At 46.2% G+C, this 15,698-nt stretch overlaps 1 protein-coding gene and 1 long non-coding RNA gene across 9 annotated transcripts in view; one reads left to right on the plus strand and one right to left on the minus strand.

Annotated features, from left to right (window-relative positions):
- DCLK2 (doublecortin like kinase 2) overlaps positions 1-15,698 on the minus strand; it is a 129,808-nt gene that overhangs the window by 32,118 nt on the left and 81,992 nt on the right. For all 6 annotated transcript variants that reach the window (XR_005068263.1, XM_037058423.1, XM_037058422.1 and 3 more), the window contains one exon: positions 13,744-13,838. Coding sequence is in view for 5 of the 6 variants with exons in the window: in XM_037058423.1 (XP_036914318.1) it covers positions 13,744-13,838 (95 nt within the window). In the remaining variant the exon portion in view is untranslated. The remainder of the gene's footprint in view (positions 1-13,743; positions 13,839-15,698) is intronic.
- On the plus strand, positions 10,063-15,020 carry LOC118995410 (uncharacterized). 3 transcript variants are annotated; one of them, XR_005068266.1, is made up of 4 exons: positions 10,063-11,570; positions 12,236-12,338; positions 12,857-13,029; positions 14,392-15,020. It is a non-coding gene; the product is annotated as an uncharacterized LOC118995410 (long non-coding RNA). The 3 variants fall into 3 exon arrangements; XR_005068265.1 differs by lacking the exon at positions 14,392-15,020 and adding an exon at positions 13,345-13,750 and having other exon boundaries at positions 11,321-11,570; XR_005068264.1 differs by lacking the exon at positions 14,392-15,020 and having other exon boundaries at positions 12,857-13,330.

The following is a 15,698-nucleotide window of genomic DNA, read 5'->3' on the forward strand; positions in this document are numbered from 1 at the left end:
ACCATTACTCACCAGGAAAACTTTACAAACCTTATCTAGCAAATCCCTAAGATAAAAGAACGTGTTTATAGAATGCAAAAACACAATGATACAGAAATAGAGGAAGCATTGCCTTTCTTTCCATCCCTCCTGTCTCCCTATATACACCACATTGGTACATTTTTTTCCTTGAATACAATGTTTTCTATTAGGATTAGGTATCAGGAAAATTGACAGTGTGCTACTCCCTTTGATACGGTGTTACTGTTAACCTCAGTGAAACAAAGTCAAGGAGACTTGTGTGGCATCTAAGCTCTACAGGTCCTTGGGAGTGACAATATAAGGTTTAGAACAATAGACTATTCCAAGAAAATCAGCAATGCATGCACCAGCGGCACAGCCGCCCCTGTGGCTGACTGTGGGGAGTCCCTGCCAAGGGCGAACCCTGCTCAGAACTCCTGCCCCACGCCCCGGACTTCATCACCTTCCACGCCCTCCCAAGAAGCCAGGACCCAGCCCTGGCTCCACCAGCTTCTCTACTGACTCTCACGTAGTAGGAGCCCCTCTGGAGCGCAGCAGGGGTTTTCACTACTAGGAACCACAAGGGTGGAAAAGATAAAACAAAAAGGTAGGTTCCAACTTAACAAAAAGCTGAAGCCCCCCTTCCAACACAGAAATATCTCTACCTTTTACGTAAACTAAAAAACTCACACTGTGACTATTATGCATATTGAGTTTATTATTCCGTAGGCTTATGGAATTTTTCCTTAATCCCCTAGGGCTACTAGGTTTTTGAACTCCCATTGTGCTCTTTAATCTTTAATTTTCTCTCCTCTCCTCCCTCCCCTGCCCCCACACTCCTTTCAGGATAAGGTCAAAGGACCCACCAAATCTCCAAATCTTCAGAAGCATCTTCAGCATCTTTGGGACTGGGATGCATCCACCTTCAATGCACTCTCTCTCCTGGAAGCTCCTGCCCCATAACGGCTGTGCCCTCCTCCTCACTGCTTCCCCCACATGCGGCACTGTGTCTGGTACACACGGTACTCAACTCACACTTGCTACACAAAAGAATCAATGACCCAGCGTTCCCACCAGTTAGAGTCACGGGGTCTGCTCTTCTCTGGGTGAAGTGGGCAACTTCACTGAAGTTAAGTTAGGTTCAAAACCCAGGACAGCCCCATACTTATGGAACGTCCCTTCGAACAGGACCATCCAGAAGTTCTTCTGGAGTAAAATACGAGCCTCGAGAGTAAGAGACGTGTGAAAAGAGGGCTGTTTCCTCAGAGTCCACGTCACCGCACCCGTGTGAACAATGAAACCAGCAGCAGCGTGTCCTGTTAGGAAACCGAGGCCACGGGAAAGGAACACCAAGACCAGCAATCAGCTCCTGTCCTGAGTGGCAAACACAGTCCCACAGGCTCCCATTTTCTTCACTCCAACACGGCGAGTGGTTGTGCAGAAGTGTGTGAGTGTGTGTGTGTGTGTGTGGGGGGGGGGAATCCCCTTCTAGCCACCCTGGACCTGATGGAAACGCTGCACTCGGCCAAACACTAGAATTCGGTCATTTTGCTTCCTCACAATCCAAGCTACTTGGTTGATACTGAAAGTTTTTAAAATTGAGTATGTTCATTTTTTGTTGTTTTATTGTTTTCTTTCTGTCACTGAAATGAGAAGCAACTCCAAACTGAGCAGGGGTCTATGCTGGAATGTTGCAAAGCTAGACTGTTTCAAACGGAGGCCCAGAGAGGGGATGCAAAGGGGAGGGATACGAAGACCACCACGTCCTCCACTCTGCACCCTTGGCACAGTCTGTGCCCCTGGCACAGTCAGCGCCCCTGGCAACTCCACTGAGGCCTCCTCGTCCACCCAGTCCAGGCATTACGGGCGGAGAAGCTCCCACAGGAGTTCAGGTATCAGCCTGAGGGTCCAAAAGCCTCAGTGGGTCTTCGTTACAACAGAACAGGCCCCAACTCTTCAACATGGTGTGTTCAGGCCATGACTTGTCCCCATATCCACCGGACCAATTTGTTCCTATCGCTTTCCCTACACAGAGGAAGATGCGCCCCCACCCCCATGCCGAGTGGGGGGTAGAGGCCGACTCTCTGCTGGCTAAAAGACAGCTGCCCTGCTGGAGTCTGGCCCCCAAGGAGGGCATGGGGTCGAACAAAAGCCTGCATTCCTGCGTGCCTGCCGAGGTCTCACTACCTCACCAGGAAATGCAGCTTTCTCAGCAAATAGTGGCAAAAAATAAAAAAATAAAAAGTTTTTCAAAATTCTCAATCATGGAATGATTTCAAAAAACATTTTAAACATATAGAATTAACAGGTGTGACATATAATTACCTATCCACATGTGTTCCTTTATTAGCAAAGAGAGTTTTCATGAAGAAAAGCAAACCATGAAAAGCTAAGGGGAGTCACTCGGTCCAGCCTGGCCAGCCAGGCGGCAGCGTGATGAGGATCAGGCACGGTTTTCCTCCCCTCCGCAGGCGACGGCCTGGGCTGGGCGTTCAGAGGCTGCACGTGTGAAACCACATGCTCACTGCTGCCCAGAAGGTGACAGCCTAGAAAGAGGCGGGTGTGTGTGTGCACGTGCGCACACACTAGAAACCCTTCCTGGAAACCTCTGCATCCCAGGCTGCGGTTCCTATAGCTCTGAAGGTCCCAAGAGGGAGCCATTCTGCACAGGCACGAATCCACGCTTGCGGTCACACAGCCATTGATTAAGTTCACTTGACCTCCTGGAATGAAGCTCAGTGACCCACGGGTAGAAGAAAAGACCTCTTGGTATTCACCAAGACCTCTGGCCACATCCCAGCACTTGGGAGGCACCCATGGTGAATTACAAAGCAGAAGGTTCCCAGTGTCCCGAGAGACACGCAGACAAAAAGCAACGAAAACCCAGGGGATGGCGCTACGCCTGCACAATCCTCCCCATTGGCCAGGCACAGCTTAAGTACGTGTTTCCTTGTCCCTCGTGAGAATGGCGTTGAGGCAAGGGCTGGGGGAGCCCCAGAGAGGTTCCACTGTCGCATTCCTCACGGAACCTATCCCATGTCCATTGTCTAACTAAGAACCGTTATTAAACTCTCTCGGAATGCTAATGAGCTCTCCTACTCCCATCAGCAGCTCCCATGCTGAGGCAGCACAAAGACCAGGAGGTCCTCTGCACCAGAGCATGAGTGGGGGACAGCATCTGGGCTCTCTCAGGATATAGTCACTAACTGGTTAAAGGGATGATGAGCCAGTGTTGCGGGGTGGCGGAACCAGGGGGACCTACTTCCCAAGGAGGCCCCGCCTGGCCGAGGAGGGAAGGTGGTGAAAAGACTGGGGCGATATTGGGGGATGCCCTCCTGTGTGACCTGCACCCCTGCCCTGCCCAGCACGAGTGGCTTCTTTTTTATGAGGAAGCAAGCGAGAGAAATGTACAAGAATCTGCTTCTGCTGAGAACGTTCTCAAAAAAAAAAAAAAAAGACTTAGAAAAAGCCATACAGCATTCTCAACTGCCAGCATCATTTAAAAAGGCATTCATGGCTGAGTGAGTCCATTTGACAACTGTGAATGCAGCATTCTGGGTTTTCAGCCAGCAAGTTAAGGCAGTGTCCTACATTAAATTTCCTTGATAAGTAGATTACTACAATTTCTGTAAAACTGAAAATTTAAAGAGAAATGGTAGTAAGTACTGAATTTTTAAAAGTAGCGAGAACAGCCCTATCAGTGCATTACAGCGTGTAACTATTGACTTTTGAGGGCGATGTCAGACACTACTTTGACTTTTCCGGGATGGAAAAGCTTGAACAGAATCTAGGAGATAATCCTGTGTAGCAAGTTGACTTCCTGGAATGCATCTTGGAAAATGGCACTATGACTGATTCCATTTTTAAGTGGCCTGCCATAGAGGTCAGACACATTTTCTTTAAAGAGCCAGAGAAGAATGTTTTAGCTTTTGTAAGTCATACCATCTCTGTCCCAGCTTCTCAAGTCTGCTGGTGTAACATGAAAGCAGCCACAGACCATATGTAAACAAATGAGCACAGTTGTGTTCCAATAAAACTTTATGCAGAAAAACAGACAATGGCTCAGTGGATTGAGCGTGGGCCTGCAAACTGAAGCATCACTGGTTTGATTCCCAGTCAGGGCACATGCCTGGGTTGCAGACCACATCCCCAGTAGGGGGTGTGCTAGAGGCAACTATACATTGATGTTTCACTCCCTGTCTTTCTCCTCCCCTTCCCCATCTCTCTAAAATAAATAAATAAAATCTTTAAAAGAAAAAGAAAAGAAAAACAGACAATGGGCCAAATTTGGTCACAGGAAAAGTTCTGGTTGACGAGAACTGTCTTGGGGAAGCTTTTCTTCCAGGACACCACCTTTAAACCCTAGAACAGAAGAACCCTCAGGTATTGTTTCAATGCAGCGGTTCTCAGTCCTTGGCTATTAGGAAAGGCTCTAAGTTCTAGAAAGATTCAAAAAATTCTGTTGCCAGGCTGCATCCCAGACTAAAGAACGCTTGGATGTAGGGCCCAGCCATCGGTATTATTCGAAGCTCCAGAGAAGATCTAACGTGCAGCCAAGGCTGAAAAACCTCTGTGGAGGAAGTTTCTGGCAACAAGTGTGATTAATGGTTCAGCTACCTTAAGTTCTCTCTGTCATGCGTCCAATAATCTAATAATTGCAACTCATCTGTAGCCAAAGAACAATTTCATCTTTGTAAGAACAGGGAAGATGATGCTCATTACAGTTCACTGAGTGCCTACTTCATGCCAACTCCTGAAATGAGTACTTCACCTTTTATGAATTACCATTGTATCCATGGATTTATGGAGAAATTGAAGCTCAGGGAGCTTGCATGACCTGTGCACACACCACAGCAAGTGAACTGCAACCCCGGTTGGACTCCAGAGCACAGGCGCTGGTTGGCTACTCTCACAGCCTCCCCTCTTCTAAGAACAGGAGGAGAGAAGTCTCCCAGGGCTCTTAAATGAACCAAGGGCCACCACCCAAGAGCAGGGCCCCTGATCAAAGTATTGATTGTGGTGTAGTTAGGACATGTTTTCAGCTCACAGAACTATCATCACATTCCTGTAATTCGTCACATGATACACAGATTGATAAAGTCACAGCTTTTCCTCATACAGAGGAGAGCTTAGGAAAATGCTTTTTCTTTAAAAAAAAAAAACCCCACTGAAATGTACTAATTTTTTAAAAATCAGTACACTAGATATTACTTGCAAACCAATTTGCTTCCATTATCATTTTTGTGGTTTTTCTGAATTTCAGAAACATCAAGTTCATGCATTACAAGGAAAGTCAGTGCAAATTGCTACAAATGCTGAACTAGGCATGTATTTAAGAACAGAAAGCTTCACCACGTTTATATTGGGCTCTGTGACGATCTACTCTGAGACACTTCAGTGTCGGTAGTGAGTCACGTGACCAAGGAACCAGAATCGGGACCTGGGGGTTGGTAACATGCAAAGTATGCTTATCTGCAGCTGTACCTTCTATTTGGATTCCTTTGGTAAAGTTAATGGCCACGGAGGTTTGTGATTGGTTAAGAGTGGAGAACACTAATAAAGAGAATCCCCGCCCCTGGCCATGCCCAAGGTTTAACACAGCAGCCAGCTCACCAGGCTAGGACGTGGGCTCTGCCGGTTGAGCCCTTCCGTTCCTCTGCGGGACAGCGTTCCTCAGCTGAGTCCATGGCCTGCCCAGACCAGCACAGAGTCTCAGCACATCCCCAGGGTGAGCTTTGCGAGAGCAGTGTTGGCTTATGGGATTTTGAACAACACACAGGTGGTCTGGCCATGTCTACCTGCTGAAAATGTCTGTGTGCTCTAGCTGTGAGGTGACACTGATTCCCAGGATGCCGGGCAGTGGAAGAGGAGCTGTCTTTCTGGTTCCAGCTGTGGCGTCTCCTCGTGGCCGTCACTGATACAGGACAGTTCCTATCATGAGCTCTAAGTCTTAAATCTGCCCTCTGTCCAGGCATCTCTAACACTCCGCCAAGGAGAATTTCTGGTGCTATCCCCTTCCTGAGATTAAGGGCACATGGCTTGTGTGCAAACAAAGTTTTCACAACTGACTCTGCTGATACTCTGTCGAGCTCCCCCTCCGTCCCCACAAAGGTGTGCTTCAGCCTGGTGGAGGCACTGACCCCCGAAGGCATCCAGTTCCCGAGGAATTCAATGTGCAAACCACTGTCCTCCACCCGCGTCTGAGGTTCATTAAGATGATGGATTTTGTTAGGGCACCAAAGTCTTCAAAACTGCTTAGTCCCTCTTTTTTTTTTTTTTTTTCCTGTCAATAAAAGCAATTACATTCCAAGATGAAGTTACCACCCAACCTTTCTGGGGTAATAAAAAGGATATAAAAGTAGTCAGTCTCTTGGTACCAAAGATTATTAACTCGTTTTAAATACCAAAGAAAACCCAAAGCTCCAGGGAAAGCCAAAACATGGAAGGTCAGCAGCTACTGTGGATTTACATTTCACAGCTTCGGGAAGAAGTCTGGAAGGTCGGCGGGTCAAAGAGGCGCATTTAGCTCTGCCAATCAGGATGAGGTACGGCCTGCCCTTTCATCGCACTCCACAAATCCGGGAAGTCTCTCACCACGGCGGACCCAGGAGACATCATCGGATGAAACAGCAGCACACCAGACAGTTTATAATCTCAAGATGTTGGATAATGTTCCAAATGTACCTTTCTGTTTCTTCTTTCAACCAAGAAGAATGCTCACAGTAGACAGCCCCTGGGCATACACACCAGCATCAAACCAGGAGATGTTTTACCCTTCGGTGTCCGGACTGAAACCTTGCCTTACCACAGCCTTGCGAGTCTTCTCCCAGGACAGGGATGATGAATTAAATTTCAGGGGAATGCTTCCTTCATCCACCTGACAGCTGATGACACATTTAGTGCTCTTTATTGCCTGTCTGTCCCAAAGAACATGCTGTGATTTAAGCAGAGGAACTATTCCCACAGGGAGAGGCATCCGCTAGGTGGAAGGGGCTCCAAGGAGCTTGGGCAGAAGAAATGGGAGACGGTGGGCTGAGGTCAAGGAGAAAACGGAGGGTCAGGAAGACGGGGATTAGGAGAAGAAAAGGTCAGTGGTGGTGGGATTCTGGGAGTTGAAGGGGAGAGAAAAAATGGGCGGGAAGAGATGGGTCTGGAAAACAAAAGCAGTGGAAGGAGAACTGAGCAATAACATGGATGGGGAGCGAAGCTTCCATGGCTGTCCCAAAGGACACTGTACAGAATGGCACTGAGGGGCCGGGGCAGCCCGAGTGGTGGATACAGAGATGGCAGCAGAGAGAAGGGGAGTGGTAGCCAGCCTCCCACATGGTCCCCACGAACCTCACCTCCTGGTTTACAGGCCCTTGCACAGCCTCTGCCCTGATGACCCGGGCTGAGCCCTGTGACTGCTAAGATACTAAGGAAATGATGGAGTCTGACTCCCGAGGCCAGGTCACAGGAAGAAGAGCTTCTGCGAGAGTCCTTCTCCCTCAAGTCTCCTGCTCAGGGGAAAGCCAGCCGCCATGTTCGGAAGGTGCTTGGGGCAGCTATGGGGGCCTTCAGAGGACTGCGGCCCGAGGTACATCTCGACTACAATCTCATCAAAAATCTTAAGCCAGAAACACCCCAGTAAGCCACTCCTGAATTCCTGAGCCACAAAACCTGTATGAGTAAACAGGTTTTTTATTGTTGTTCTAAGCTGCTATGTTCGGGGTAACTCAGAGCTAATGGACTTATCTAAAGATTACTAACAGGACTGGGCTGTGGAGGGGGCAGAAAAGCAGGGTGACGGGGCTGGGAGGGAAAGTCGCCCCAGAAAAACGAAGGTGTAATAACAGCTGGAGTCTGTTTTCTTCTCCCACACTACTGCTGCATGTCGATTTTTTAAAAGATTTTTATGTTTTTATTTTTAGAGAGAGAGGAAAGGAGGGAGAAAGACAGGGAGAGAAACATCAGTGTGAGAGAAAGACACCGACTGCTTGCTATGCTTCCCGACCAGGGACCTGGCTCACAACCCAGACATGTGTCCTGGCTGGGAATCGAACCAGCAGCCTTTTGCCTCACAGGGCAACACTCACCAACTGAGCCACGCTGGTCAGGGCTATATATCGATTTTTTGGTAGGTGAAACTCCCCTCATGTGAAAACTGACCCTGGAAAGCCGCAAGGCTTGCCATAAGAAAGAATAACAAAGCTATTCTCAGGCTTTCTGTATATTTAACCAGTTAATCTCCAATTAATCTCAACTGTGTGCTGTGGGTCCTGGTAATCCCCTTTATACAGAAAAAGAGGATGTGACTTGCCCAACGTCATACAGCTAAGTGAGTAGCCAGGCAAATTCCACCCACAGGCACCCTGGGAAATTTTAATTATTGAGGGCAAAAGGCAAACATAATGCTGACAAGCTCTCACCCTGGCGATACAGGCCCAGTACGGCCCAGCGTGGACTGACCTTGCTGCAGGCCCCATCGCATCCCTGGGCCTGACTGCAGCAGGTGGCCCCGCACTGCCATGGTGCAGGTGGCCTGCGGCTGGCCAGCAGAAATGCCTCCTCCAGCTGACAACCACCGTGAGTGGCGTCACCCTTTAGGAGAGCCAGGTTCCCTGAGCCCATACGAAAGCAAAGCCAAATTCCAACACCTAGGGACTAGGTTCCGGGGAAGAGGCCCAGTGGGGCCCTGCCAGGTGGCCCCAGCATTTCATTGCATGAACGTTTGGTCTGGCCGTGTTGTTTCCAATCACGTTGAACAGGCTGGCCTCAGAGGCCAGCAATGGTTATAAGCCTGGGCTCTGCTTTCAAACCCCAGTGGTGCCACCACACTCCTCACAATGGGCTCCCATCACAGAACAACCATGTAACCTGGTCTCATACCCATGGACCCAGGCATTTACTGGGCCTGGACTGCTGTTCCCTACCTACGCCGAATCTTGACAATACTTGGCTCCATTACTAGCTTCCAGAGAAAACCAATGACCCTCACCTACTGTGACCTTTGTCATCTTACTAAAGCTTTATAGGGTCAGGCAGAAGTGCTGGGCACACAGTACGGACTGACCATTTCACTTGAAAAGAACTTTCATTGGGTACCTATTAGTAATCTCTTCCCCCAAGTCTCCCAGGAAGAGCTATCAGCAGGTGTTCTCTATCTTTCCACTGCCCTTCATCCAGCCTCCCCTGCACCCCAAGGATTGCTCCTCCCTTTCCCTGACCCTCCCCTCCTCGTTCTTTTGCTAACCTCCCAACCCATGTTCACTCGGAGCCTTTGTGCAGACTTAGACCCAGAAACTAGGCAAACAAACCCCACGCTCTGCCCCCTGAGCGACTGACACAGCACAGCTTTTCCATAGTAACCACACGAGCTTCCTCCCAGGCACCTGGCTGGAGTCACTGAAGCAGACCCACCAGTGAGAACAGGAAGAGTCAGAGGTTAGAGACACAGACCCTGAAAGGCTCAGGGTTCCCAGCTGGCCACTGGGATCTTCAGCAGATCACATCTCTGAACCTCAGTTTCCCCAACTACAAAATGAACACTCAACTAAAAGATCTGAGGCCACTGCCAGGCTTCACATTCAATGATTTTAGGTAACTATCCAACAAAAGCAAGACATTATAACTGATGCATGATTCACTCTCCACGCTCCAAAAGTATCTCAGGTCTAGGTTTACAGAACATTGATTACTCGGTCCCCACACTCCCATTCTGCAAAAACTATTCACAATGTGAAGAAAGCTTTGCTTCCTCTCCTGACTCCAGTGCAGCCCCTCAGAGAACAGGATGCTTTTATGAGTGCAGGCAAATGGACCAGCATCATCTTCCTCCCGAGGACATGACTGAGAAAACGATGAGAGCTTGTCATAAAAGGGGGGCTGCTTTTGTATTTCTCATCTTTTTCCACGAGCGCACGAACGTGCCATGGACACTCTGCAGTCAGAGATGAGACATCACAACATCAGTCTATTTGCATTTTCAGCTCTCGCAAAGGTTCCCACCAAAACACCAAAATGATTCTCAGAAACTGGCACAAAGGCGGGGTGAATGGTGACTGCCCATCAAGTTCTGCTTACCTAAGACTTGTTTACTTAATCCCCTCCTCAGTAACACCCAGACGGAAAACAACAGAACCCGTCTGCCCAAAGCTGCGTCCTGGCGGATGAGAGGCAGCTCGGCCAACTCCTCCCGCACAAACCCTCTTGGCTTAGCTTGCTTGCCTTTGTCAACTCTCTGATTCTCTGGAAAAAGATTATCTATCCCCAAAGCCATTAAGCTTCTAATTAGGATAAATAGTGGTAAAAGTTCCTGCCCATGAAAAACAGCCCTCCACTGTCAGACATTCCCTCTTAATTGATCTTAATAAGCTACTTTAAATGAAGGGGAAGAAAAAGCCACAGCACTAACACATGGTAATTATCTGTAATTCTCCATTTGCATTGTCGCTGAATAGAGAAAATAATGCAAATGTGGACAGATGCTGACGAGAGCTTCACAATGACATCGAAATTAGGGTTATTTTGTACAGTAAGTAACACGACTAAGTTGCAGTATTTCAAAGGCAATAGACACCACAGATTGCTGGGAACTTTGCACCAGGGCATGACCCACGGGAATGGGAAGGGGTAGAGACGTCTCACACTGGGTTCTCAAAGCCGATCAGTGTGGTTTGGTTTTGTTTAGTTGCTCATATTTAATGTAAAATTCAGAGATTCTACATCAGCTTTAACGGGGGAAGAGAGATGGACTCCCCAGCCTCCCAAGTAGGGTATTTTTTTTGCAACTTACAATAACTATAATCCTAGCATTTTTAGAGGACATTTAAAATCAAGCATCTTTATTTTACAGATGAGGGGGGAAAAACAACCAGGGGGGTCGCAGTTGTTGGCAAAACCCACAGCCCTCAGGTGAGGGTCCTGGAAGGATTCTTACTCTTTATCTTACTGATAATTTCATCTTACCCCCAGTAATCAGCATTTCTCTTTATCTTTTTTGACATCAATATGTGAGCCTTCAGAATTTACTGTGTGCTAAATGCTAAGGTTACTATAATAAGACACACCTCACATAGTGAGAAGAATAATGAGAGGTCTCAGCAATCATACAAACGATCACATTTTTAAAATTTCATGAATCTTTAGTCCAGAAATGTGAGTGATCTCGTGCAAGTTTGCACACATGTGTAAGAGAGTGAGTGTGCACTCTGAGCCTAAGCAGTCCCTGGTGTCCCAGAAGCATCAACAAAAAAGGACAACATTGAGTTTGGAGTTGAAGATGGACTAGGAAGAAAGATGGGATCCCAGGTTACCGATGGATAACAAAAACAAGGGAGAGGGGTGGAATGACCATGACCCTGGGTAAGCAGAGACCAAAGTACCAGCCTAGAAGACCACTTGCAGCCCTAGGTCAAGGCTCCCAGCCCTACCTGGAGCAACAGCCTCAGGGCAAGATCCCAATGACCTTTGCATACAGCTCCCTGGAAAACTTATGCTGGGTTTGCAATGCTGGGTTAACAATTAGCAGCACTAGGAGCCACTTGGTTTTGCTTTTCACAGATGGTGAAGCAACTAAAACTAGAAAAGAGGTGAATCTATCTATAACTGTGAGGAATTGCAACCCTACCATTCTTTTGACAGTGTTTCTGTAAATGCTGGTTCTGACTAATACATTGCTTATACATAAACACGTTTGTGTAAGAATCCTAGGAACTAACTTCAAAAGATACAGACTCCTACCTTCAGGCATCCCAGCTCTGGGAGATTTGCCGACCTTTAACTGTGGAGCCTGGATGACTGAACCAGGGTGACTCACACCAAACCATCACTAGCCTTATCAGAATGGACTGCGCTTGTCTGCACGTAGAGAACTTATCAAGCCCCTCCCTTGATCTCCTGGTTCTGCTACCCTTCTCTGACCTTATAAAAACCTCTGCCTGGACTGAAATGTTAAGAAGGGCTTTGAGGCATGAGTCTTCCACCTTCTCAGGGGCCATACTTGAATAAACCTCTTTCCTTTACACCAGCACCTGACTTCCAAGTATCAGCTTTCAAAGTGGCAGGCAGCTGGACCTGTGTTTGATTATAAAGTAACTTGAACTATTTTTACTTTGGCTCTCTTGAAAGTTACTCACACTGAAAACAGTGCACCTTTTACCTGTTCTGGGGAAAATAAGTTGGGAGGAAAAAGCTGAAAATACTTAGCGTATATTAGTGAATTTTAATTTACATAACTTTTTTTTGGAATTGACAGTGCAGAGTTCCATTGAAATCCTACTATGGACCGACCTAAGCCAACGTGGCACTTTAGGGAGTGCCTGTCTGACATAAATACAAGGAGCCTCCAGCGTTCTGAGGTAGGTGAGAGCTGGGTACTTTACATCCCAAGTCTGTTTAACTGACAGGAGCCCCACACAGGTAACATGTATTTATCCTTATCCTAAAGGAACAGGGATTTTTACTTATTAATTTTTAACTTTACTGTTAAAAATAGTAACACTACCACAGTTGCCCCCATTCCCCACCCCCACCACCCAGCCTCAATCCAAATCCTGCCACCTACATAAGGAGACACAAAACACAGTCTTTTTCTGGAGGAAAAAGATTTGTTTGATTTCAGACACTTAGATAAGAACCATGCACGTGCTCTCTGGGGTGGACGCACCATTCTCAGGGCAGGATGAGCAAACCTCAGTGCTGGGTGGAGAATGAAACCCTCTGAGAAGTGGGGGAGCACACACCTCACTGCTCAGAAGGGGTGAGGATGCTGGGCTCGGCAGGTTCTTCTTCCTCATTCATGCGAAGGTGGGTGGGGGTGGGGGGAGTGCTTGTATTTCCATATCACTAATGAAAAATATTTTTCAACATCCTTAAGGTAAAGAAAAGGACTCAGATAATACGAACTAACTCTGGAGAATGTATTCCTAATGAAGGTATTTCCACTGTCAACCAAGCATGCCAGGAAAATGCAAGTTAATGAGCACAAACACACGTGTGTGGGAAAGCACAGTGTATCCTTCCGTTGGATTGTGTCTACAGAAGCAGACGGTCAGTTTGAACCTCAGTAATTCACTGCCATTTTACCAGGAACATTTTCTTTTATAAATTTAAAATATCAAGAGCTGTTATGTCAAATAAAGTTAGTTGAAAGTTTTCAAATTTGGCTTTGCTCATTGTTCTTCCTATTAGATAAAATGCCTATTAAACCAACTGGCAATCATGTTAAGTTACTGTTTATATAATCTCATCACATTCAAAACCTAACATTTAAGTTCTTCACCAAAATGCACATATTGTTCTTGTGTTACTACTTGTGTATGTAAGTATTATACTAGTATTTCGCTCTCTTTTGCACTTTCACAGAGTCAAATTATGAAGTCGAATTAAAGTCGTGATTCAAAATAAGATTTTTAAGAAGAATCAAAGGCGTTCTCCAAGGCTTCATCATTGCCAGTCATTTTGCTAATAACAGGAAAACTACTCCAGACAGTATTTTTCCACATTATATTCGATTCTAAACACAACCTGATATTCCCATTTTAGAGACTGGAACAGTTCAGCTCAGAAGAGTTAAGCAAGTGAGTTGGCCAATATTACCAAATGAAACAGGATACAGGATCCAAAGCCCTGTCTTTCTGGCTCCAAATCCTGACCTTTTTCCTGCTCGATCTGTTACTGCATCTAAGCCCCCGAACTAAACTAGTGAACTATGAACCCAAAATGACAAAATCACACAAACACGCCACATAGGCTATTTCATACCTTCAGTCCTCTGAAACTCCCTGGGCTGGTTGGAGAGGAACTGGAGGACTTCGTAGACTTCGGAGTGGAGAGCTGGCTGCTTGGTGTTCCGTTAACTGACCAGGGGACAACAGAGGACACAGAGGTCATTAAAACTCAAGACAGCCGGACCGTGTGAAAACACTAAGCACATGCATGAAGCTTCACTGAAAGCTCAAAGCAGATGGCAAAACAGCAAAAAGCAAAAATAATGTAGCTTCTTGTATTCCAGACAAATTGTATTAGACACATAGGGAGTGAACCTAGGATTATTTTTGATAATAGCTTCCCAGCAGTGACAAAAACAAAGGTATATAACATTAGGGAACTCAAGATGCGAATAAGAACTTTTCCATCCTGCCTGCCAGCAAGGGTAGGGAAGGGAATGGCTGCTCTCTTTGTGATGCTGTGCTATGAAGACTGTCTCGCCACCTCCCCTGCATACCATCCTGGGACCCACCAACCTGAACAACCAAGACATGAATTTTCTAAGTACATTCTTAATGGAGAGGGAAATTACTGGTCATTTTCCTTGTAATATCTACTTGTGTGGAGGCCATAAAAGACACTCTTCAACTTTTTTATTGAGACTAGTTATTTCTAATTCTTTCTATCATCTTTTCTTCACAGACTCATTTCCCTATTCTTTAACAAATCTTGGTGGTTTTTTACACACCCTTTTCCAAACTTCTACAAACTTCGTACGTCGAAAGCTCAACTTAGAGCCTCTGTTAGAAAGAGTCTGGCCACCGCAGTGTGCAAGGGAAGGCCAATCGCAGATTCTGACTACCGAGCGCTGGCCAACCAGTTCAGCGTGACTCACACACATTCCTAATTGTGTCTCCTGGACCCATTTCTGCAGTAATGTCACAAAGCGGGCACTTAACATCTAGTGCTGGTGTAGTTTTCCCTCTTCTAAGGACTATTTATAACCCTTTCCATCATGAGTCTTCCATGCTTTTGCCCAGAGAAGATGAAACCTGAGATCCATCTCTATGGAAGGAACAGCAAAGACCATCTCGTTTTCTTTGACATGATGGAGCAGACAACTATTACTTTAAATTACGCCACTAAGTATAAAAGGCAAAATGCAGACATGAAAGTCCTTATCAGGTGATTCCGAAAGGTAAGCACTGGTCCCTGAGCAGAGGAGAAGTCCTGGATCTGGTATTTGTGATTCGATAAATCAGGTGCACGCAGGGGTTGACAGGGGTCTGGGAAGTTCTGCTTGTTTACTGTGGTGCTCATTTTAAAAATTCAGTGAAGACAAAATTTTTTCTATTTATTTTTGAATTACCAAATGAAGATGAAAATGTTTAAAATTTTTGAATCATTAAACATTTTTCTTTTTTTAAATTTATTTATTTATTTTTAAATATATTTTATTGATTATACCATTATAGTTGTTCTATTCGCCCCCTTCATTCCCCTCCACCCGCACACTCCCTCCCCCACCATTCCCCGCCCCCAGTTTATAAGCACGTGTCTCAAGTTCATTAGATTCTATATTTCCCCCACTATTCTCGCCCTCCCCCCTATCTACTTTCTACTTACCATCTATGCTATTTTCTGTGCTTTCTCCCCCCTTCTCCCCTTCCCACCCCCCTGTTTCTAACCCTCCATGTGTTCTTCATTTCTATGGTTCCACTCCTGATCTAGCTGTCCTCTTGGTTTGCTTTTGTTTTAGGTGTGGCTGGTTGTTAATAACTGTGTGTTTGCTGTCCTTTCACTGTTAATATTTTTCATCTTCTTTTTCTTATATAAGTCCCTTTAGCATTTCATATAATAAGGGCTTGGTGAAGATGAACTCCTTGAACTTGACCTTATCTGAGAAGCACTTTATCTGTCCTTCCATTCTAAATGAAAGTTTTGCTGGATAAAGCAATCTTGGCTGTAGGTCTTTGGATTTCATGACTTGGAATACTTCTTTCCAGCCC

The sequence above is a fragment of the Sturnira hondurensis genome, unplaced genomic scaffold, assembly GCF_014824575.4.
Source record: "Sturnira hondurensis isolate 20B ecotype Veracruz unplaced genomic scaffold, ASM1482457v3 Scaffold0010128, whole genome shotgun sequence".
Taxonomy (NCBI): domain Eukaryota; kingdom Metazoa; phylum Chordata; class Mammalia; order Chiroptera; family Phyllostomidae; genus Sturnira; species Sturnira hondurensis.